Genomic DNA, 26,294 nt, shown 5'->3' on the forward strand with positions numbered 1-26,294 from the left:
ACAAACACTATACAAGGAGTAAAGGTGATGCGAAATGCCAATTTTACCTCCACACTGGTAACCAACAGGGCGATCAGCTATGCTGCAGCGTTTTGGAATGGTCACTGCGATTTCCGGCCTCACCCCCGCATTGTGTGCTGTTTGAGAATACAGAACAGCGCACAGGCAGGCTGGATTCTTCACCTTTTTCTCCATCACGGTGCAGCAACGCTCGGAAACTGGAACTCTCCGATGCTGTGCTGCATATGTACACGGTTCCATCTTTTCAGCCTCCTTCATGTTTCCCACATGGACCATAATAATTAGCAGTTCCCTCTACTCCATTGAGCGCTGCAATGGTCATACTCATTAGAAACACGAGAACGCACATGTACTTCACTGGAGTTTCCATTTCCACAAACCAATTCAGGGATACTTTTGATGTACAACTTGAACTCTATCGAAGATATTCTTGTGAACAACTTGAGCTCAAACGAAGATGGTACTCAGCTAATTACAGTGAAATAAAGAAGTGGAAAGCAGGCAAATGAATATGAATTCCACCGATTACAATGCACATGGAACTAGAGAAAGAGTGTTTTGGTAACTAGTATTGAAGAACATGGATTCTGAGTTAGCTGACCATATTAAGTCATAGATCACACCTCGTTTCACTGTTTATCTTTCCTAATGAAACTGATCCACAGTTTAAGCGTCCATACGAAGTAGAATCAAGCAGCGCAAGCCCAAGTCAATAACAATCGAAAAAAGAGACGGTTTGAAACTGACCACCCAGCATTACCTCGTAGTTGCATAGTTTATCAATCGCCTACATTGCCAATTCGTCGTTGTTTGCTCTTTATATATATATATATATATATATTTGTGTTTTTCAATTTGTTTCTGTGGGATCTAGCTTTGGGAGTATTTTCACTCCATCCATCAGCTGTATAACACCACTCTTCTTTCCCTTTTTCCTCTTTTCTTTTTAATTTTGTTTTGTTTCAGTTCGCGTAGAAAGGCAATACTCTATAAGGACGGATACAGATAAGAAATATGGGTATGAACAGGACATGATTATGTGATATAATAATTATAATACGAAGAAGACACGACATTATAAAATATGATAAGTAAAATATATTGAATATATTTGATTGTTTTAAGCTCTTGCATGCGTGTCTGATGGAGATAAATCTGCTCGATTGAAATATAATTTGATTCGATTTTTAATTAAGGACTAAATTAAAAAGTTGAAAGGTTAGGTGCTTTAATGAAAATAAGGGGAAAATTAAGAATTATTTTGCATGGTTAAACCATTGACCAAGATGGTGGATTTTGAAGAACAAACTACTTCCGTATCGAGTGGTATTTTGATCCAAATGAAAAGTCGGAAAGTATTTTATTCTGAAAAATGAATAGGGGTCAAAATAACAATTGTCAAATGTAAGGGGCATTTTTTTGGTATTATGCATTGTTTAAGCGTGGAATGGGAAACCTTTGTTTATATTTCTTCAAACCCCAAAAACTCTAAAAACAGAAACCCTACATTAGTTTAAACATAAATTTGTGAAGCTTAAGCAATTTTTTATCATTTATTTCATCATCCAAAAAGTGTAGGTGAAATGTAAAACTTAAAAATCCATAAAAATACTTATTTGCGAACTCGGTCCCTTCTTCAAAAAAACTCGTCTTGAGGTAGTTTACCCTTTTTGTTGACTTTGTTATTTGTTTTATCTATCATCTGCAATGTTCAGAATTCTATTGAACCTAATTATTTTCACAAATGACTAAAATTTCCTCCAAAAAGTGAACCCATAATCTTATCCCTTGCCAACTCAAACACATGCTCTATTCAACAAGAAGCAGACGATTTGCAAAGACAAGTGCACTTTTGCTTATCATTATTCAAAGAAACAACAACATTTCTTTCTTATAATTTAAAGATACATCAACAGATTTTATTTAACTTGAAAATGCTAGATGTCACAGAGAATCCAACATGCTTATACTGCTGATGCCATGTATTGGGGAGTCTTGAGAGTTAAGGCAGGGTGAAAGCTGCAACAAATAAACAAAAGCTGCATTAGAATATTCAAACTAACACCATACAAGGAGTAAATGTAACGCAAAATGTGAACTGTACCTCCACACTGGTAACCAACAGGGCGATCAACAATGTTGCAGCGTTTCGGAATGGTCACTGCGATTTCCGGCCTCACTCCCGCATTGTATGCTGTTTGAGAATACAGAACAGCGCATAGGCAGGCTGGATTCTTCACCTTTTTCTCCATTACGGTGCAGCAACGCTCTGAAACCGGTACTCTCCGATGCTGTGCTGCGTATGTACACGGTTCCAACTTCTCAGCCTCCTTCTCGATGTCATGTTTCCCACATGGACCATAATAATAAGCAGTTCCCTCCACTCCATTGAGCCCTGCAATGGTCATTGAAGACACTAGTTTTTTTATATATATTTGGTTTTTTATTATATTTATTATTTTTATTTTTATTACTATTATTATTATTAATATTATTTTTAATATTATTATTTTATTACAGATACAACCCAAGGCCCAACTTTGGCCCGATTACAACCAGGCCCGATCAGAAATGGACCAAGCATAACCCTAAACCCATTTACAGTTGGCCCAAGCCATATGGAAATCTTAAAACATTTAGGGTTTCAGCTAGGGTTTTCTAACCCTAGCGCCGCGTGGCGCCGCCTCATGTTTCCATATCATCCAGCCGCCTCAGCATCACAGCCGTTGGATCTGAGAGATCCAACGGCCCACACGCATCTAGCACAAACCCTAGGGTGATGATACCCTAGGGCCACGCGGCCGTCACAGCTACTCCCACCATCTCCACCGCTGTCATGTCTCGTCGAAAGCTTCCAGAAGAGCCACTCCAGCCGCACACATGTCGCCCCAACGGTGAGTCACCACTGGAAGTCCGGTGACTCACCAAACTCCACTCTTTTACCCGGTCCGAGAGCCACACCGGTGATGGCTATAAAGCCATTAACCACCTGCAAACAAGAGGACAGAGAGAAAAAAGAAAGAAAAAAGAAAGGAAAAAGAAAGAAAAAAGAAAAAAGAAACAAGAAAAAAAAGCAAGCAAACCAGCAACCACAAACAAAAAGAAAAAACAAGGAGAAGACGGAGAGATACTTACTGAGGAAGTTGCAACATCACCGGAGCCTTCACACGTCATCGGAAACCTTCAAAAACCGAAGGTATTTTCGTAGATTTGCTCCGATCGGGAGTCTTTTAAGGGAAACGGTCATCGGAACCATCAATAGGATGGTCAGATCTATATTTAGGTGTAAAAAAAAAAAAATTCGGCCACCGGATGTGGTGGCCGGCGGCGGGGTTAACGCCGGCGAACGGCTACCGGCCGGAGCCATTCTCTCTGTTTTAGAGAGAAGCGAGAGAGTTTTAAACTCTCTCGAAGTAGCGAGAGGAAAGAAAGTGAGAAATGAGAGAGCTGGCCCTTCGGGCCAGCCGTTTCGGGTTTAAATAGCCCTCCCCGAACGACGCCGTTTTGGGGAGGGCTATTTGTGTAATTTTTAAACGTTAAACCCTGTCCGTAGTCCCTCTATTTTATATGTTTTACATTTTTAGTCACTGAATCAAATTTATGATCCTTTTAATTTGGTCTCTAAATTTTATTTATTTATATTTTAGCCCTTAACCGTAATTATAAATATTTTAGATAAAATACGTATTTAGTCCTTTAATTTTAATAATTAATATTTTGATCCCGAGTACATATTTTTAATTTATTTTAATCTGATATTCGAATTTTATATAATTTTAGTTTAGTCACTAAATTAATAAATAAAGAGAATAACATGTTTAGTCACTCAAATTTTAAATAATTAATTATGAATTAGGTATTTAATTCTATTAAGTTACAATTTAGTCACTAATTTCAATTTTTATTTATTTTAAATATATAGTTTTAATTTTGTTCATTGTTTAGTTATATGTTAATTTTATATGTTAATTTTTTATTATTACTATTATTATTATTATTATTATTTAACCATAAATATATATATTTATCTAATAAATAATATGTATTTTAATAAAATCTTAGTTAATTATTTTTAACTTATTTTAATTTTATTTTAATATTTATTTATTTTCCAATATTAAGAAAGGGTAGTCTTAAAATAACTGGATGTCAATTTTCTGATATTTTAAATAAATAAATATCTTATTTTATAAATTATATATTAATTGTTTTAATTATTTATTAATATCAAAGAAAAGAGCTATCTTAAGGCACCTAGAAGTCCTTTTCTGATATTTCTAAATAAATAAATATTTTATTTATAAATATATATATAAATTAATATATATTTTTTTCATAATTATAATCTTAAAATAATATGATTATAAATTAAATATATTTTTAATTTTTAATTTTTAATAATAGAGACAATTTATAATTAATAAAGTACCAATTTTGGGCGTTGTAGGGGTGCTAATCATTCCCTAAACGTAGCCGACCACGAATCCCTTTTTATTAATAAAAAGAATTAATTTTTGGTTAAACGCAGATCAGTTTATCTTTTAACTGATGTTTTCTTAAAAACTCTTTTAAAAGATGATTTTTAGGTATTCGACCTACCTGACCCAAAAGGCCGATGGCGACTCCTAAATTATTTTAAAAACCATTTATTCACATTACTTTTCCCGCCAAGTATAAAAAAAATTCGTGCCCGGACGAAAATCGGTTACGCCAGCTTGGCGACTCCACTGGGAACGCTGGTCAAACTTTTAAAATCAATTATAAATTGTCTCTATTAATTATAAATTAAAAATTCATATATTTAATTTATAATTCTTTCTTTTCAAATTTTTTACATACTTATTATTTTTATAGTATTTATATATATTTCATTTTATTTGCAAATATTTTCATTATTTATTTTTCTGTCAGAGGTTTGAACATTTCTCCTCACACACAACACTTGCATTGCATAACATAAAGCTTTATAATTGAGTTTGTCCCTTTTAAGTGGAAGTGAAAGCGACGTCTTCGTGAGAATTTATTCTTTGTGTCAGACCTAGAAAGTAACTTTCGGGGTTCATATGCTCTATGTCTTCGTGAGAATTTATTCTCCGTGTCAGGCATAGAGAAGTGTATCCCCTCGAATTGAACTCGATCCATTTTAGTCTGTGATGGACTAGGATTGAGGGTTAACAGCCCAAGGGGGCACTAAAAGGACAATTCGGGTACCTTTATTCTTAGATCTGAAACCCTGCATATAATAAACCCTAAAAACTCTTCCGATCTGAAGCCATACCGAAATTTTGTCCAAAATAGGTGTACACACAGGAGAAATGAATTCTAACTTTCCTTTTAATTTATTTATTTATTTTCTTACTGATTAAATTACATGTGAATTTAAATTATTTAAATTATGAAGAAAGCATGTTTAAATAAAGATATTTAGGTAGACATTATTATTAATTTTTTTTTTTATATAAACTAATTCATTTCTTTTTGTGTGTTCTTTATTTCTTCTGTTTACATAGCATCATACAGGATAAAAGGCATTGATCCTCGTGTTATTTGTCTCATTGGAAAACCTTCATCCATGGATAAAAAAGTGTTCAAATCAAATAGTTCTAAACTCAGAAGTAAGACAGTGGGCTGAGGACTTACAAAGACAAGGAGGAGACAATCTGCAAGATGACTATGTATCTGACTTGGCCAGTTATGCTCCAGTTTCGCTAAAAAGAAATGATATGCAAGATTTGCGAAGCATTTGGGAAAGTTGGGACTCAAACAAAAAGTTGCAGTTTTATCATACTTACAGAGACATCCCATATTTGCTCTATGTCGAAGTTGATGATGACTTACTTCGAGCCCTAATTCAATTCTGGAATCCAGGGTACAATTGCTTCACTCTCAATAAAGAGGACTTGGTCCCTACTATTGAAGAGTACACAACTTTGCTACATATAGAAGGGGCTTTGGAGAATCGAATTTATTCAAAGTCAATTAAAACTCAACCTTTTCGAGTTAAATTAGCAAAGATTGCTGGAGTACGAGAGGAATGGGTGGTATCCCGTACAAAACAAAAGGGCGAAAGCGAAGGCATTGCTTGGACCAACATTAAAGAACTTATTCAGAGTCATCCAGACACTAAAGTACGATTCGATCTCTTTGCTCTGGGTATGTATGGTATGGTCATCTTCCCAAAAGTATTGGGATATATTGAAGCTGCAGTAGTAGATTTGTTTGAGCAGCTACCAAAAAAGATTAATCATGCTTCTGCAATTCTAGCAGAGACTTTCAGATCGTTAAACGCTTGTAGAAAGCTAGGAGGTGGACGATTCTCATGGTGTACCCAATTGTTATATGTCTGGATCCGTAGCCATTTTTGGAGGATAGAAAAGGTTTCATACCGGCGCTTTAATACGGACTACTCACCATTATAAGAATTTCTGGAGCAAGAATGGCCGAAAGAAATTACGAAAGATATGTGGATTAATGCCTTTCGAAATCTGCAAAGCGATAACATTGTTTGGCGAGCCTCGTGGCAAATCCAAAGGGAATTCTTTTACAAATGTGGTAATTACAACTGGATAATGCTGCTCGGATTGTGGGGAGGAATCAGATATGCACCACTTCTGGTCATAAGACAGTATGAAGGTCGTCAATTTGTACCTGTCACTGCTGGATTACATTCGTCTGAGTTCGCATTCCACAGCAAAAATTATAAAAGAAATATCATGGAGGCTTTTACAGCTTGGAAAACAACTTTTTGTATCTGAGCTAAAGCAGCAAAAGAAATGTTAACTCATGATTATGAGGAATGGAGATCTGTCAGGAAAAATGAAAATATTCCTCTACCAGACCAAACTGAGGATATCTCTATGGAAGATTGCATTAAGGTAGTTCCATCAGAGATTGAAATCCTGAGAGCTGAGTTTGAAGCAGAAAGAGAAGAATGGTCAAGAGAATTAGAGCAAATGAGACGAGATAAAGCTATGTTGGGTGTTGACATTGACTTTCATTCATCACAATGTGCAATGTTGAGAGAAAACAAAGAAAAAGTTGATGGTGAATTCAGAGCATTAAAGAAAAATTACCAGGAGTTATATAAATCCCGGAAAGCATCAGGACCGAGCCGATCAACAGTACAGATGACCAGAGAATTGAACATCGAGAAAAGTCAAGTTGAAGATCTGAAAGGAAAGAATAGCCGTCTACTCAAAAGCCTTAAGAAAGGAAAGCAAAAAATGGAAGATTTTGAGGTTGACAGAAGAGAGCGAATTATAAAACACAAAGCTGAACATCGCAAGATCATGAATGAAATGCAAAGAGAAAGGGATCGAGCCAAATATTTAGAAGAGATGAAGAGTGACATTCTTGATAAATTTGAGGGTGAGAAAAATATCATGTTCAAGGGATTTGAATCTGAAATGAACCATCTAATTGCCGAGCTTGAAGTCAGAGGCCAAAGGATTGAAGAGTTCAATGTTGAAAAAGAAAAATGGGAGCTGGAAAGAAAGAATTTCAACACCAAACTTGAGGTAGAGCAAGAAGTGGCTAGCAATTGGATACAAAGATGCAGAAACAAGAATATTCAAATCCAGAAGCTTAATCAAAGAACGCAAGAAGCACGAATAAAACTTGAAGAAGATCTGGATCAGTCTAGAAACAAAAACTCAGAGTTTAATGCTTACATTTTGCAACTTGAAGAGTCATTATTTCAAGAAAAGGTTCGTCTAGGACCTAGTGATCTCAAAGAAAGTAATGAGGAAAGTGCTTCACTGCGAAGACGCATTAGAGATCTTGAAAAAACTCTGCACAATTGTAAAGTCAGAATCACTGAGTTAGAGCAAACTCTCGAAGGAACTAATGAAAAATGGCAAAAATCAACTGATTTCTATGTAGAAAGAAGTGAAGAAAGAAGTAATATGGTATTCGAGGCCATGGTACAAATGAGTGAAGTTGCTAGATATGTTGGGGAACTAGCTGTTGAAGCAAAAATAATTGAGCATCACGTTGATCCAGTTTCTAAGTTCGGAAAGAAGGTGTCATGGCTAATGAAAGAAATTATAGAGCTTAATAGGAAAGCTACGCCTTATCTGTAGTTATTAATTATTATAAAAAAACTTTTGTATGCCGATGAAAGTTGTTCTATGACAGTTAACTTTTTGGGATCAATACCTTTTGCATACATGCATTTTGCATACATTCATTATTCATTGCATTATTTTCTTTATGTATAATTTTTATAACATTCATTAATTAAAATTTGAAAAAATAATATCAAAAGAATTTTCAATCGCAATTATTCTGGCCAAAAGAGAAATACAACATCACTCGGTACTAGACAAGCTACTAAGAGAGTTATGGAGGATAAAATACAACGTATTGAGGAACAACATAATAAAGAACAAGCAGAAATGAGAATGAAGCTAGAGAAAATTGAAGCTAGTATTGCAAACTCACAAGACAGCATGATGCAGAAAATAGAAGACATGTTTAAAAGGCAGGCTATCATTGGAAAAATGCATGAAAATCTTGTATCTTTCGACCAAGAACCTATGTATCCTCTAGGTTTCCCACCAGAACCAATTTATCACTCTGGTACTACACCTATACAAATCAATGCCCGCACATCAGCATTTCAAGAAGCCAAACCACATAAAAATTGACAAGTGGATCCTGCATCTTCAAGCAAAAATCCACTTATATCAGATATGAAAATAGGGGATTTTAATACTGAGCATCTAATCCCAGATTTGAATGAGCTGAATGAGAAGGAAAAAGTAAATGAAGAATTGACCAGACAGATCAGGAGCTTAGAAGAACGAATGAAATCCGTGGAAATAACTGAATCATTCTATGGGTTTGACGCTAGTGAGTTGAGTTTGGTTCCAGACCTAATCATCCCCATCAAGTTCAAAGTTCCCGAATTTGATAGATATGACGGTACCACATGCCCTTCATCCCACATTACTATGTTTTGTCACAGAATGACAGGATATGTGAAAGACGAGAAATTGTTAATTCACTACTTTCAAGATAGTTTGACAAGACCAGCCTTAAAATGGTATACTCAATTGACCAAAGCCAACATTAGATCCTGGAAAGATCTGGCTAAAGCATTCCTAGAGCAGTACCGCCACGTAACAGACATGGTCCCTGATAGATGGACTCTCCAAAATTTGGAGAAAAAGAATAACGAAACGTTCAGACAGTATGTTCAAAGATGGCGTGACACAGCAGCCCAAGTTCAACCACCTTTGTCAAAAAAAGAGGCCACAGTAATATTTGTCCATACATTGAAAGCTCCTTATTTAAATCATCTAATGGGGAATGCAACCAGAAATTTTACAGATTTGGTCATTTCTGGAGAACTCATTGAAAATGTCTTGAAAAGTGGCAAAATTGAATCAAATGAGGGGTCTAGTTCAAAAAGACCTATGTATCGAAAAAAAGAGAATGAAGTCAACAATGCAAACTCTTACAACAAGGATTCATCAAAAAGTGTTACAATAACCCAGCCAAGGGTTAAGAAAGAAGAAACAAACACTAATCGAGCAGAGTTCAGAGGATCTCGAAAGGAAAATGAAAGGTTGTCTTTTACACCTTTACCAGTACCCTATGCTGAGATCTATGATTCGCTATTAAAAGCAGATGTCATACGGCCCTATCCTTTGGTTCCCATGCAACCACCATTCCCTCCATGGTATGATGTAAAGGCACATTGTGTTTACCATGAAGTAATTACGGGTCATTCTATTGAAAACTGTTTGGCATTCAAAAGGGTGGTTCAAAATTTGATCAACACTGGAAACTTGGAATTCAATTCACCATCTACATCAAATCATCCATTGCCAAATCTTGGAGATAAAAACGTGAATGCAATTCAGGAAGAGAACAGAACAGAAAGAAAACAAAAACTGATGTTTCTGAAATTAAATCTCCTTTTGTTTGGATATTTCAACAACTCTCTTTAGTCGGTATAATTTCACAACAATTCAGGCCAAAGCATAATGAAGGCAAGAATTATTGTGAATATCATCAAGAGAAGGGGCATGAAATTCAACTATGTCCTGAGTTTAGGGATTTGATGCAAAAATTGATGAATAACAGAGAGATAGAATTCTTTGAAGAAGAACCAGGGAAAAAGAAGATGATTTGCTCATCAGAAGATTCTAAACCTAATCAGAGAACAAGTGATCCTGTGATCATTAATGTGAAATCATCTACAGTGATTCCTGCACCAACAAAGCCGAAAGTAGTTATCACCACTCCTCTACCATTTCCATACAAGGATACCCGCAGGGTACCTTGGAATTATACTACCAATGTTTCAATGGTAGGAGGATCTGTTTCTCTGAAAAAAACAGAAGAGAACGTCTGAAGCAGTGAGTGAAGTCGGATTCTTTACAAGAAGTGGGAGATGTTACTCTCCCGAAACATCCAATGCATCAGAACAGATGAAAGCAAAAGGAAAAGCCATGGTAATACCCCAAAAGGTATTTGATGATGAATCCCCTCCAGCATTCAATGAGCCTGTAACAGAAAAACAAGCGCAAGAATTTTTGAAATTCCTGAAACATAGTGAGTATAGTGTGGTTGAACAACTACATAAACAACAAGCAAAATTTTCTATTCTTGATCTATTGATGAATTCATAAGCACACAGAAATGCTTTGAAGAGAATGCTTAATCAAACCTTTATCCCTGAAGATATGTCCCTCAATAAACTTGACAGAATTGTGGGACATATATAGCCGCTAACAATTACATAACGTTCACGAATGATGAAATACCTGAAGACGGAATGGGGTCAGTAAAAGCTTTGAATATTACTACACATTGTCATGGTCATGTTTTGCCAGGAGTATTGATTGACAATGGATCCGCTCTTAACTTGATGCCTCTAGTCACACTTCAAAGAATGCCTGTGGATAAATCACACATAAAAGTTATCAGAATGTAGTACGAGCTTTTGATGGCACTCAAAAAGAGGTGCTTGGGAAAATGGAAATACCGTTGTTAATCAGATCAGTCGTGTATAATATTGACTTTGTGGTGATGGATATCCACCCTACATATAATTGTTTATTAGGGAGGCCATGGATTCATTCTGCAGGAGCCGTTCCTTCTTCATTACATCAGAAATTGAAATTCGTTGTTGATGGACAACTAATATGCGTAGGAGCTGAAGAAGAAATCATTGCGTCTATAACAAGTGATGTTCCATATATTGAAACCAATGATGATGCTCGGAAAGAACATTCGAGAGCATCATCATTGGTTTCAATATATTGAACATCACTTGTTATAGACGCAATGATTTCTTCTTCAGCTCCTACGTATATTAGAAATTTTCTTTAAAATTTTCAGATGGCAATCATTTTTACATTTTTTTACATTTTTTTACATTTATTTATTTCATAAATTTACAATATTCTTTCGGAAATATGTCCAACTTAAATTTGCAGGTGTCACAATGATAATAGCATGTTTATTCCTAAATTTAATCGAGAGATAAATTTAGAGCAGCCCATATGTCTGGAGGAAATCAATGAGTGTAAGGATGAACTGGAATGTGATGTTCCTACTGAATTATTAAGACTGGTAGAAAAAGAAGATAAACAAATTTTACCTCACAAAGAAGAGATTGAGACTGTGAATCTGGGAACAGATGAAGAAATGAAAGAGGTGAAAATTGGTACTACTCTGACAATCCAGATAAAACAAAAATTGATAAAATCTCCTTCAAGAGTTCAAAGATATCTTCGCCTAGTCTTATCAAGATATGCCTGGTTTGAGTACAAATATAGTGATGCACAAGTTTCCAATCAATCCAGAATATAAACCGGTCCAACAAAAGCTCAGGCGAATGAGGCCAGAAATATTGTTACAGATCAAAGAGGAAGTGATGAAACAGATTAATGCAGGTTTCCTACAGGCAGCCAAATACCCAGAATGGGTAGCCAACATTGTTCCAGTACCAAAGAAAAATGGAAAAGTTCGAATGTGTGTGGATTACAGAGATCTCAACAAAGCTAGTCCGAAAGATAGCTTTCCATTACCCCACATAGACACCTTGGTGGACAATACTGCAGGACACGCATGGTTTTCATTCATGGATGGCTTTTCAGGATATAATCAGATAAAAATGAATCCTGAAGACATGGAAAAAACAACATTTGTAACCATGTGGGGCACATTCTGCTATAAAGTAATGCCATTTGGATTGAAAAATGCAGGGGCAACGTATCAAAGAGCCATGGTAACTTTGTTTCATGACATGATGCACAAAGAGATTGAAGTATATGTAGATGACATGATTGCCAAATCCTGAACCGAAGAAGAACATATTCAAAATTTGAGAAAGCTTTTCCAAAGATTGAGGAACTATCAATTAAAGCTTAACCCTGCTAAATGCACTTTTGGGGTAACTTCCGCGAAGCTTTTGGGATTTATGGTCAGTAAAAAAGGAATCGAGATTGATCCAGATAAAGTAAAAGCAATTCAAGATCTTCTACCACCCAATACAAAAAAAGAAGTTCGAAGCTTTTTGGGAAGATTAAATTATATATCTCGGTTCATTTCTCAATTAACTGAAAAATGTGATCCAGTGTTCAAATTACTTCGAAAGAACAATCCTGAAGTCTGGAATGATGAATGTCAAGAAACTTTGGATATTATTAAGAAATATTTATCCAATGCCCCAATTTTAGTATCACCAATGCCTGATAGACCGTTAATTCTCTACTTGACAGTCTTTGAAAATTCGATGGAATGTGTACTGGGACAGCATGATGAATCTGGAAGAAAAGAAAAAGCTATTTATTATCTGAGCAAAAAATTTACTGATTGTGAAATTCGATATCCACCAATACAAAAATTATGTTGTACCATGGTGTCGGCTACTCGAAGACTCAGACAATACATGTTATATCATACTACTTGGTTGATATCCAAACTTGATCCTTTGAAATTCTTAATGGAATCACCAGCTTTGACAGGCAGAATGGCTAGATGGCAGATGTTATTATCCAAGTTTGATATTGTATATGTCAACCAAAAAGCGATAAAAGGAAGTGTCATAGCTGATTTTCTGGCCAGTCGTGTATCGAATGATTATCAGCCTTTGAGTTTCAATTTTCCAGATGAAGATTTGTTGTGCATATCCATGAATAAAGAAGTCGGAAAAAATGATGCATCTTGGAAGCTTTACTTTGATGGAGCATCCAACGCCCTGGGACGAGGAATCGGGGCAGTATTAATTTCTCCAGAAAATATTTATTATCCCTTTACAAGTAGACTGGAGTTCTTTTGCACCAATAACATGGCAGAATATGAAGCTTGTGTCATGGGATTGAAAGCAGCTATAGAAAGAAAAATCAAATGTCTCAAGATATATGGAGATTCATCGTTAGTGGTGTATCAATTACGAGGTGAATGGGAAACAAAAGATCCCAAATTGTTGGAATACCAAAATTTTACTCTCGAATTAGTGAAAGAATTTGAGAGAGTCACCTTCAATTATCTCCCTCGAGAAGAAAATCAAATGGCAGATGCTTTGGCTACATTAGCTGCTATGTTTCAGGCAACTAAGAAAGTTGATATGATGCCAATCAAAATGCAAGTATATGAAATTCATGCACATTGTTATAGTGTGGAAGAAGAGGTAGATGGTAAACCATGGTATCATGATATCCTACAATATATCAAAAATCAAAGTTATCCACAAAATGCATCTGAAATTGATAAAAGAACCTTGAGAAGAATGGCTGATGGATATTTTCTTGATGGCGATACTATGTATAGAAGAAGCAATGATCAAATGCTATTGAGATGTTTAAATACCAGCGAAGCCAGAAGCATCATTGAAGAAGTACACAGTGGATATGTGGAACACATGCAAATGGTCTTTCCATGGCTAGAAAAATAATGAGATATGGATATTATTGGGCTACCATGCACACAGATTGCATTGATTATGCAAGGAAATGCCATAAATGCCAGATATATGCAGATAAGATTCATGTACCCCCATCTCCTTTACATGTAATGACAGCACCCTGGCCATTTTCTATGTGGGGAATAGATGTCATTGGGGCAATCACACCAAAAGCATCGAATGGACATTGCTTCATCCTTGTGGCAATTGATTATTTTACCAAGTGGGTTGAAGCTGATTCATATGCCAATATTAAGAGGTCCACAGTCTGCAAATTCATAAAGAAAGAGATAATTTGCCAGTATGGCCTACCAGAAAGGATCATTACAGATAATGCTCTGAACCTGAACAACAAAATGATGACCGAACTTTGTGCACAGTTTAAGATAAAACATGCAAACTCAGTGGCATATCGTCCAAAGATGAATGTGGCAGTTGAAGCAGCAAATAAGAACATCAAGAGAATCATTACAAAGACCACTGAAACTTACAAAGATTGGCACGAGAAGTTACCTTTTGCTTTATATGCATACTGAACTACTGTTCGAACATCTACTGGGGCAACGCCTTTTTATTTAGTCTATGGGATGGAAGCAGTCTTACCAATTGAAGTTGAGATTTAATCACTTCGAATTTTGAGAGAAATAAAATTGGATGAATCTGAATGGATCCAAGCTAGATTTGATCAGTTAAACCTTATTGAGGAGAAAAGATTGAAAACTATTTGCCATGGACAGATGTATCAGAAACGGATGATGAAGTCTCATGACAAGAAAGTACATCCAAGAGAATTCCAAGAGGGTGATCTAGTACTAAAAAAGATCTTGCCTATACATAAAGATTTCCGTGGGAAATGGATGCCTAATTGGGAAGGGCCATACGTTGTAAAAAAGGCCTTTTCCGGAGGAGCGTTGATCTTGGCAGAAATGGATGGAAAAATTCTGAGAAATCCAATAAACTCAGATTCTGTCAAGAAATATTATGCTTGAAGAAAAAATTGAAAAAAAAAGAAAGAAAAGAAAAAAAAAAAGAAAAAGAAAAAAGGGGGTCAAGATGAAAACCCGCAAAGGGCATCTTGTAACCAAAGGAAGGATTTGGGTTGAAAACCTGAATGGGCGGCTCAAATGCATGTTGATATTAGGCATCTGGCAATTGAATCCTCTTAAGATTTTGATAGTTTGAGAGGAACTTCACATCTACAAGCATTCTGACAACGTTTGAGATCTTTCAGACAAAAGCTTACATCAGTACTCTAAATTATATCAATTTGATTAATTTAGAAATACTTATGCTAATAATTTGTTGAGTCATTTGAATTTTTATCATTCCTATTCTTGCCATAACTTTGAATACAATTCTATCTATTTATTAATAAATTCTAAGTTTATTTTCTCTAAATTCAATTTATTTGAGATTCAATTTATTTTCGAAAATTCAACTTATTCTTTTATTTTGTAAATGGATTAACATAATTTTGAAATAAGTTAAAGATTTCTGAATATCACTTTATGTTAATACTTTTAAAGGCATGGAATACAAAGTAAGCAAATTATCACCATCATAGAGTTATTTGGAAGCGGAACAAGAAGAAATATGTTCTCAATTGGCAGATTATGAATATAGCCCCTTTTCAGTGTAGCATCATGAAAATGCTTCGAATCTAAAAATTCTGGCTCTACATCGAATAAGTACTGTGATATTCCAGTCCAAACATTAACTGGAACAAGTGCCACGTTATCATGGTAGAAATAAGGAGGCCCAATAGCATCTTCTGGAAGTGTTCTTTGAGTTATCTGATCTGGTTTGGTATAAACCCTAAAACCAATTATTAGATTTGAAAGATGAATTTTCTCATAGTAGAAATAAGGAGACCCAATAACATCTTCTGGAAGTGTTCTTTGAGTTATCTGATCTGGTTTGGTATAAACCCCAAAACCAATTATTAGATTTGAAAGATGAATTTGCTTATAGTAGAAATAAGGAGACCCAATAGCATCTTCTGGAAGTGTTCTTTGAGTTATCTGATCTGGTTCGGTAGGAACCACAGAACGAATCATTAGAATTGAAAGATGAACTGCATGATTGTCTTCATTAAGAAGCTTTTTTTCAAGCTTCCTCTGCTTCTTCTTTTTTAAGAAAATCATAGCCCAAGTTTCGCCTTTTCTTGTAATTGGGATCATTGTATAATGGCTTCCTATCTTTTACCGGAAAAAGTGTGTCAGCAGCCTTAGCCATTTGAGCAGCACATATAAAATCTGTCAACTCTACAATTGATGAATCCGGACCACATCTCTCCATGACTATTGAAGACATAGCATTTGAGTATCCCATTTTCGTCAAGTATAACAGTTTACTCTCCTCATCAGAATCAGAATTCAGGATTTTCTTGGTATCAAAAGAACTATCAATATCTGTGAAATCATATTGAGAGATCACTTCATAATTAGATGAGTAGTTATCAGAATCAACATGTTACATAAGTGCAAACTTTTCAAGAGCCTGTGCCATTGAGTTTTGTTCTCAAGGGGTTTTGTGACATTATATCTACATCTACATTTTTCAAAGATGATAGATTCTCCGATTTGAAGAAGAAAGATTTATTGGATTTCTACACAACTGAAGAAATACTAAGTTCACCAATTTGAAATCAAATAAAAATAAACTTAACATTCATGCATCATATTTAGGCATTTGCAAAAATAGGTGCATTTTCATTCATTTTATCCATGTTGAATTTTGACAGGAATTTCAAAGATTTTAGCAAAGATTTAAATCCATCATTCAATGGATCAACATTTCCAGAGAAGTTCATAATGAGAAGAACTCATCTGAAGAAGAAGAAGAAGTTCATAATGAGAAGAACTTGTTCAACTTTTTGTTTGAATTCATCATTCGATGGATCATCATTTCAAGTGAAAGTTCATAATGAGAAGAACTTATCTGAAGAAGGAAGAAGAAGTTCATAATGAGAAGAGCTTGTTCAACCTTTTGCTTGAATTCATCATTCGATGGATCAGCATTACCAGAGAAAGTTCATAATGAGAAGAACTCATCTGAAGAGGAAGAAGAAGTTCATAATGAGAAGAACTTATTCAACCTTTCGCTTGAATCCATCACTAGATGGATCAGCATTTCCAGAGAAAGTTCATAATGAGAAGAACTCATCTGAAGAAGGAAGAAGAAGTTCATAATGAGAAGAGCTTATTCAACCTTTTGCTCAAATCCATCACTGGATGGATAAGCATTTCCAGAGAAAGTTCATAATGAGAAGAATTCATCTGAAGAAGGAAGAAGAAGTTCATAATGAGAAGAAGTTCATAATGAGAAGAACTTATTCAACCTTTTGCTCAAATCCATCACTGGATGGATCAGCATTTCCAGAGAAAGTTCATAATAAGAAGAACTCATCTGAAGAGGAAGAACAAGTTCATAATGAGAAGAACTTGTTCAACCTTTTGCATGACTCTATCACAGAAGGAGATAGATTAGCATACACTTTTCCAGAGAAAATTCATAATAAGAAGAAATTGTTCAACCTTTTGCAAGATTCTATCACAGAAGAAGATAGATCAGCATCAACATTGCCAGAAGTGTTCATAATGAGAAGAACTCATCTGAAAGAGAAGAATTTGTTCAACTCTTTGCTAGATTACATCACAAAAGGAGACAAATTATCATCCCCAGTGGAAAAGTTCATAATGAAAAGAACTAATCTCAAAGAAGATTTTGTTTACCATTACCATCATAATCAAATGAAGTCAAATGAAAAAAAACTTATTGTCTTTTCGTCTTTGCCCTATTCTTGTTAACACAAGAATGAGCAAAGAGGGGCAGCTGAAGACACTACTTTTTTATATATATTTGGTTTTTTATTATATTTATTATTTTTATTACTATTATTATTATTAATATTATTTTTATTATTATTATTTTATTACATATACAACCCAAGGCCCAACTCTGGCCCGATTACAACCAGGCCCGATCAGAAATGGACCAAGCATAACCTTAAACCCATTTACAGTTGGCGCAAACCAGATGGAAACCCTAAAACATTTAGGGTTTTAGCTAGGGTTTTCTAACCCTAGCCCCGCGCGCCGCCGCCTTATGTTTCCATATCATCCAGCCGCCTCAGCATCACAGCCGTTGGATCTGAGAGATCCAACGGCCCACACGCATCCAGCACAAACCCTAGGGTGATGATACCCTAGGGCCACACGACCGCCGCAGCTACTCCCACCATCTCCACCGCTGTCATGTCTCGTCGAAAGCTTCCAGAAGAGCCACTCCAGCCGCACACATGTCACCCCAACGGTGAGTCACCACTGGAAGTTCAGTGACTCACCAAACTCCACTCTTTTACCCGGTCCGAGAGCCACACCGGTGATGGCTATAAAGCCATTAACCACCTGCAAAGAAGAGGAGAGAGAGAAAAAAGAAAGAAAAAAGAAACAAGAAACAAGAAAAAAAAGCAAGCAAACCAGCAACCACAAACAAAAAGAAAAAACAAGGAGAAGACGGAGAGATACTTACTGAGGAAGTTGCAACATCACCGAAGCCTTCACACGTCATCGAAAACCTTCAAAAACCGAAGGTATTTTCGTAGATTTGCTCCGATCGGGAGTCTTTTAAGGGAAACGGTCATCGGAACCATCAATAGGATGGTCCGATCTATATTTAGGTGTAAAAAAAAAATTCCGGCCACCGGATGCGATGGCCGGCGACGGGGTTAACACCGGCGAACGGCTACCGGTCGAAGCCATTCTCTCTATTTTAGAGAGAAGCGAGAGAGTTTTAAACTCTCTCGAAGTAGAGAGAGGAAAGAAAGTGAGAAATGAGAGAGCTGGCCCTTCGGGCCAGCCGTTTCGGGTTTACATAGCCTCCTCGAACGACGCCGTTTTGGGGAGGGCTATTTGTGTAATTTTTAAACGTTAAACCCTGTCCGTAGTCCCTCTGTTTTATATGTTTTACATTTTAGTCACTGAATCAAATTTATAATCCTTTTAATTTGGTCTCTAAATTTTATTTATTTATATTTTAGCCCTTAAACGTAATTATAAATATTTTAGATAAAATACGTATTTAGTCCTTTAATTTTAATAATTAATATTTTGATCCCGAGTACATATTTTTAATTTATTTTAATATGATATTCGAATTTATATAATTTTAGTTTAGTCACTAAATTAATAAAAAAGATAGCATGTTTAGTCACTCAAATTTTAAATAATTAATTATGAATTAGGTATTTAATTCTATTAAGTTACAATTTAGTCACTAATTTCAATTTTTATTTATTTTAAATATATAGTTTTAATTTTGTTCATTGTTTAGTTATATGTTAATTTTATATGTTAATTTTTTATTATTACTATTATTATTATTATTATTATTTAACGATAAATATATATATTTATCTAATAAATAATATGTATTTTATTAAAATCTTAGTTAATTATTTTTAACTTATTTTAATTTTATTTTAATATTTATTTATTTTCCAATATTAAGAAAGGGTAGTCTTAAAATAACTGGATGTCTATTTTCTGATATTTTAAATAAATAAATATCTTATTTTATAAATTATATATTAATTGTTTTAATTATTTATTAATATCAAAGAAAAGAGCTGTCTTAAGGCACCTAGAAGTCCTTTTCTGATATTTCTAAATAAATAAATATTTTATTTATAAATATATATAAATTAATATATATTTTTTTCATAATTATAATCTTAAAATAATAGGATTATAAATTAAATATATTTTTAATTTTTAATTTCTAATAATAGAGACAATTTATAATTAATAAAGTACCAATTTTGGGCGTTGTAGGGGTGCTAATCCTTCCCTAAACGTAATCGACCACGAATCCCTTTTTATTAATAAAAAGAATGAATTTTTGGTTAAACGCAGATCAGTTTATCTTTTAACTGATGTTTTCTAAAAACTCTTTTAAAAGATGATTTTTAGGTATTCGACCTACCTGACCCAAAAGGCCGATGACGACTCCTAAATTATTTTAAAAACCATTTATTCACATTACTTTTCTCACCAAGTATAAAAAAAATTCGTGCCCGGACGAAAACCGGTTACGACAGTCATACTCACAAGAAACGCAAGAACGCAGATGTACTTCAGTGGGTTTCCATTTCCACAATGCAATTCAGCTGGGATGCTTTCGATCTACAATTGGAACTCGAACCAAGACGGTGCTTGTGAAAAACTTGAACTCAAACGAAGATGGTCCTCAGCTATTTATAGTGAGAAAAAAGAAGTAGAAAGTAGGCAGATGAATATGAATTCCGCCGTTTACAAATACAAGGGACATGGAACTAGAGAAAGAGTGTTTGGTGAGGTGCAGTATCTGTATTGAAGAACATGTATTTTGAGTCAGCTGAACATATTAAGTCTAGGTTACAGACATCTTGTTTCACTGTGTTATCTTTATTTAACCAACCTAATTAAACTGATCCACAGTTTAAGCGCCCATACCAACTAGAATCAAGCAGCGCAAGCTCAGGTCAATAACAATCGAAAGAGAGAATTTGAAACTGAGCAGCTAGCATTACCTTTAAAATGCATGGTCTATCAATTGCCAGTTCGTCGTTCTTTTACTCTTTTTTTAATATAAAAATTTGTGTTTTTCAATTTGTTTCTGTGGGATCCATCTTTGGGACTTGGGAGTATTTTCACACCTCCAGCTGTAAAAGACCCTTCTTCTTTCCCTTTTTCCAAATAACTTCAGTGACGAAAATGCTTTATAATATATGATTTTAACCAACTTTTTTTAGATTTGTAAAAATAATCAACAAATTCGCAACGCGAACTCCTATTTCGCAAAACGAATATCGTTTTCGCAACGCTAATTACCGACATTGGTAAGCACAACTATCGCAATACGAATTTCGTAAATCGAATTCGTCAATTTCAAAACTTAATTACCGATATAGGTAACCACGGTAGAAAAAATCCAGTAAAAGAATCCGAATACGTCAATTTGAAAACTGAGTTGCGAATTTAGCAAATTCGTGTAATGCACTGGAGTGGTTTTCAACCTGGGACATCCCAGTTGCTAAGTCCACGTATGAATCACTCAGCTAAACCTACGCCTGTAAATGAATTAAACTAACACAAACGAGCGTATGTTCATGTTCATTCGTTCATTCGTTTAACTTTAACCAAACAAATGAACTGTCGAACTGATTTTTTCTTTAAGAGATGAGATTTTACATTTCGCATCACGAATTTGTCAAATTCGCAACTCAGTTTTCAAATTGGCAAATTCGGATTTTTGACCGGATTTTTTCTACTGTGTTTACCTATATCGGTAATTAAGTTACGAAATTGGCAAATTCGATTTGCGAAATTCACGTTGCGAAAACGAAATTCGCGTTGCGATAGTTGTGTTTACCTATATCGGTAATTAGCGTTGTGAATTTGGAAAATATGTTGTGAATTTGTTGGTTATTTTCACAAATAAAAAAAAGTTGGTTAAAATCGTATATTAACGGCATTTTTTGTCACTGAAGTTATTTTCTCTAATTTTATTGTGCTTCAGTTCGTGTAAATAGGTAATACATTATGAAGGACGGATACAAATAAGGAATACGAGTATGACACGACAAGCATGTGAAACAATAATTTTCAGTAGGCTTAAACGTAAAAAAAATGCTCAATCATTTTTCCTAAATCATTGAAACTGAGAGACTAGACCTTGCTAAACTGAAACGAGCTCTAGAACAAGGAAAGGTTAAGTCGGTGGTGGTGGAAGTGAAGATGAAGTCAATACCCTAAATCATTTTCCCTCTCTTCCCCGTCACTCTCTTCCCCAAGTCAGTATCGGCTTCCTTATCAAGAACACCAAGTGAGTACCAGCAAACTTGTGCAGCAGCAGCCGCACCAATATAACTCGATCCCACAAAATCGACATTCGACCCACCGGGGCTAACCACAACCTGAAGCCTATTACTCTTTCTCTGAGCCATGTTTCTAAAAACTTTGACCTTGGGTTCGTTGGCTCCTCATTCCTCTTGTTGGGTTTTGCAAGGATTATAGCCAGATGGGAAATAGGCAAGTAAAGATGGAATCTTGTTTGATTGCTATTGGAAAAGTTGGATTTTGACTTGCAAATTCTCATGTTTTGTTCAAGGATTTCGTTTTACTGGTTCCATTGCCTCATTAAGATCCTCTTCAATGCTCCTCTTCTTGGACTTTTTTGTTCTAGATTGTGAGAGTGATTGTTCGTCAACCTCCATGGCAGTCGCCTAATAAGGAAATACCTCATTCGAATACCCACTGCGAGAGGTAATCGAGGAAGAGAAGAGTTCCGGCTGTGGAGAGAAAATTAAGGACAGAGGAAGCTTCAAACAAACATGGGACAAGTTACTAGGTTTAGGGTTAAAGGGTAAAAAGTTAAAAGGTTTTTAACTTTTTAATTTTCAATTTTCATTAATTAATTTCTTATTATTTTAATTACAAAATTAATTTTTAATAATAAACAAATGTCATGTGTCACTTAACAGCCGAAATTAACGGTCCGTCGCGTCTTAACCTAAATTGAGAAGCGTTAGGCACCAAGCTAGAAAAAAAAACATACATGGGACACCTTTTTGACAATTAAACCTTTTAAATAACATGAAAAAGAAGGTAAAACATTATAAAATATGATAATTAAAATATAATGAATAAATTTGATTGTTTCAAGCTCTTGCATGCGTGTCTAACGGAGATAAATCAGTTCGATTGGAATATACTTTAATTCGATTTGTAATTGAAGACTAAAATGTAAAAGTTGAAAGTTTATTGAGGTTAAAATGTAAACATTGAAACTTTAGGAGCTAAAATATGAACATTGAAAGTTTTGGCACTTAAATGAAAATAAGAGAGAAACGGGAAAAAAAAACTACTTTTCATGGTTAAACCATTGACCCGAGATAGTGGATTTTGAAGAATAAGGTACCTAGGTGTTATTACTTTATAATCGGTCCAAATTTCCTTTTTATCTTTAATCCGAGAAATTAGTAAAACTCATTTGAGAGCTTTTTTAATGCATTCTATTAACCCTAATTTATTGGTTTGAACCTTAAATTAAACATAATTTTACGAAATGAAAGTGAAATCATAAACTTGTTCTCATTTAGATTAATGAAAATTTAGTGTTCACGTTGAATATGACTTTAGATGATAAATATATCTTTGAATGTTATGGCTAGAGAAAGAAGGTTAGGTGGAAATCTCTAATAAAAAAATCAAAGTCAAAGTCTTTGATTAATATATTGATTCTAGGCATTTTGTGTTGAGAGAATGATGCAGGCTCACGTGGATAAAGAGTGTTCTTGTGTAATGCCATGCATATGCATGCAGCTCATGCATATCCAGGTTCTAGAAGTTAGTCTAGAAGCTAGGTTGTTATGAGTTTGTTAGTCAGTTAGGAGGTTTTCTGTGTTGCTAAGGATGTGTATAAAAACAGTATTGTATACTGTGTTGAGGAGACTTCTTGTGAACGAAACAATGAATTAAAGAACTCTTTCCTTGCATCTTGAAACAAGTCCTGCAATATTCCAATATGGTATCATTCGCCAAAAAGATCCTGGTTCATTTTTCTTCCGCTGAAGCTGTTATGGCTTGCTGACTTTATTTTGTTTTCTTCCACTGCATGGAAGAGGAGGAGAAAATGCCTTCGGCATCTTCGGCAGTGGCACCGGCTGCTAAACCGGTGTCGTTCACTACCAGCTTGGATCCAGCGAATTCCGTTGAATTCTTGGAGAAGGTTTTCGATTTCATTGCAGAAGTGAGAGGATTGGACGCGTGGCGGGAGGAGCTGGCGAGTTTGGTGGAAGATCCGAGGAAAATATACATTGAGGAAATAATTTTCCCGTCGTTACCGCCGTTCACTGATCAGAAACCGACGGCGGTTGCTGAGAGTGATCATGAAATGGAACCGCCGGAGGCCTTGAAGGAACAAGTGAAGGAATTGTTAAAATCGTGGTGCGAGATGATTCTAGAGCTTGGAAGAGGATGTAGAGATGTTTTGCAGCAAACGGAACAAGTGAAGGAATTTTTGGAATCGAAAGTTACTGAGGATTCGTTTATAGTTCAGAAGCTTGGTGGACCCGTGGCTAAGGTCTCAAGTCGGTTGAATTTCTTGAATGAGTTCTTGCCTCAGGAACATGATCCTATTCACGCTTGGCCTGCTATCTTTTTTGTTTTCATCCTTGCACTTTCAACTCTAAATTTGAATGGTGCGCATGATATATCGGCACCACCAGTAAAGAAAGTACTTGTTCATCCTCCTAGCGCAAGCCGAATCCAGCTCCCTGATGGCAGACACTTGGCTTATCGTGCAATGGGTGTTCCAGTGGACAAAGCTAGATTTTTCTCTTATTGCACCTCTATTTCTACATAGTAGTATAATTCTTTTGTGTGTTTAATTTTGTATTCATTTTGTTGCTTTTGTTGCTTCTATCTCAAAGTGTCATGGAACTTGAAAGTTCACAGCCAAGAGTCCATAAAAAAATATGTCAAGAAACCTTGTAAAAGAGGGTGAAGAATAAAGAAATGAAGGTGAATAAGAAGAACGAAAGAAGCATCAGCACTTTCGATTCAAAGTGAACGGAAGGAAGCATCGGCACTTTCGATTCAAGAAGAACGAAAGGAAGCACCGGCACTTTCGATCAAGTGAACGGAAGGAAGCGTCAGCACTTTCGATTCAATTGTTCATCTTTTCATCAAGAAGGTTGAGAAAGCAGGGAGAATGTTGAGAGAATGATGCAGGCTCACGTGGATAAAAAGTGTGATTGTGTAATGCCATGCATATGCATGCAGCACATGCATGTCCAGGTTCTAGAAGTTAGTCTAGAAGCTAGGTTGTTATGAGTTTGTTAGTCAGTTAGGAGGTTTTCTGTGTTGCTAAGGCTGTGTATAAAAACAGTATTGTATATTGTGTTGAGGAGACTTCTTGTGAACGAAACAATGAATTAAATAACTCTTTCCTTGCATCTTGAAACAAGTCCTGCAATATTCCAATATTTTGAAAGTTAAGATTAGGTGAGTGTAGTCATAATCGAGTTATTGTGAATATGTGTTTCGGTTTTAATTATGACAATGGTACGTAGCAGTTCTTACGGTGGTGAAACCAAAACAGCCGTGGCGGCCACCATGGAGGGTGACGGTGATGCATCTAACGTCGTTTTTAAAACCAATTGGCATTGTTTCGGATATGTGTGTCCACTGTACAGACCATGCTACTGCCAACACCGTTGTATTCAAGCACACGGTCTATCCGATTAGAAGCAGACGATTTACAAAGACAAGTGCACTTCTGTTTATTATTATTCAAAGAAATACCACACTTTTTACTTGTTATTCAAAGATACATCAACAGATTTTTATTTCACTTATAAATGCTGGATTTTACAGGCAATCCCGCATGTTTATGCTGTTGATACCACGCAATGGGGAGTCTTGAGAGTTAAGGAAGAGTGAAAGCTGCAACAAATAAGCAAAAACTGCATTAGAATATTCAAACTAACACCATATGGGAGTAAATGTAACGCAAAATGCGATTGTACCTCCACTGGTAGCCACAGGGCGATCAACAATGTTGCAGCGTTTTGCAGCAACGCTCTGAAACCGGGACTCTCCGATGCTGTGCTGCGTGATGTCGTGTTTCCCACAGGGACCATAATAATAAGCAGTTCCTTCGACTCCATGGAACCCTGCAATGGTCATACTCACAAGAAACGCAAGAACGCAGATGTACTTCACCGGGGTTTCCATTTTCACAATGCAATTCAGGAGGGATAATTTTGATCTACAACTTGAACTCAAACGAAGATGGTACTCAGCTATTTATAGGTAATAAAAGAAGTAACTAGTAGCCAAATGAATATGAATTCCACCTATTACAATGTGCATGGAACTAAAGAAAGAGTGTTTTGTCAACCGCAGTACCTACGATCAAGAACATGGATTTTGAGTTAGCCGATCATATTAAGTCATAGGTTACACCTTGTTTCTGTTTATTATCTTTCTTTAACAACCTTACGAAACTGATCCACAGCTTAAGAGCACATACGAAGTAAAATCAAGCAGCACAAGCCCAAACCAATAACAATCGAAAGAAAAGAGTATTTGTTTTTTAATCTTGGGCGAATACATGGTAGTTTTTATGTTCAAATATTCTCAACAATTTAATAATAAACTCTCGTACTCTAGCATACGCAGTGCTCGAATCTAAGAACTTAATGATAACAACAAATCCCTTAAATCTTAACCATTAAAATCGCTTGGATAGTGTAAAGAAGAGTCAGTTTGAATCTGAAATTACAATGACTAAATAATCACACAAG

At 35.4% G+C, this 26,294-nt stretch overlaps 1 protein-coding gene across 1 annotated transcript; it reads right to left on the minus strand.

Moving 5' to 3' along the window:
* Positions 1-1,877: 1,877 nt before the first annotated feature.
* Positions 1,878-25,746, minus strand: LOC120172705. The gene is made up of 3 exons (XM_039180104.1): positions 25,661-25,746; positions 2,126-2,415; positions 1,878-2,040 (listed from the first exon to the last, which is right to left on the minus strand). Exons 1-3 carry the CDS (start codon positions 25,720-25,722, stop codon positions 2,024-2,026), a joined length of 369 nt encoding a protein of 122 aa, XP_039036035.1. The 5' UTR covers positions 25,723-25,746; the 3' UTR covers positions 1,878-2,023.
* Positions 25,747-26,294: the final 548 nt, after the last annotated feature.

Source organism: Hibiscus syriacus, unplaced genomic scaffold (assembly GCF_006381635.1).
Source record: "Hibiscus syriacus cultivar Baekdansim isolate YM2019G1 unplaced genomic scaffold, ASM638163v2 tig00111877_pilon, whole genome shotgun sequence".
Lineage (NCBI taxonomy): Eukaryota > Viridiplantae > Streptophyta > Magnoliopsida > Malvales > Malvaceae > Hibiscus > Hibiscus syriacus.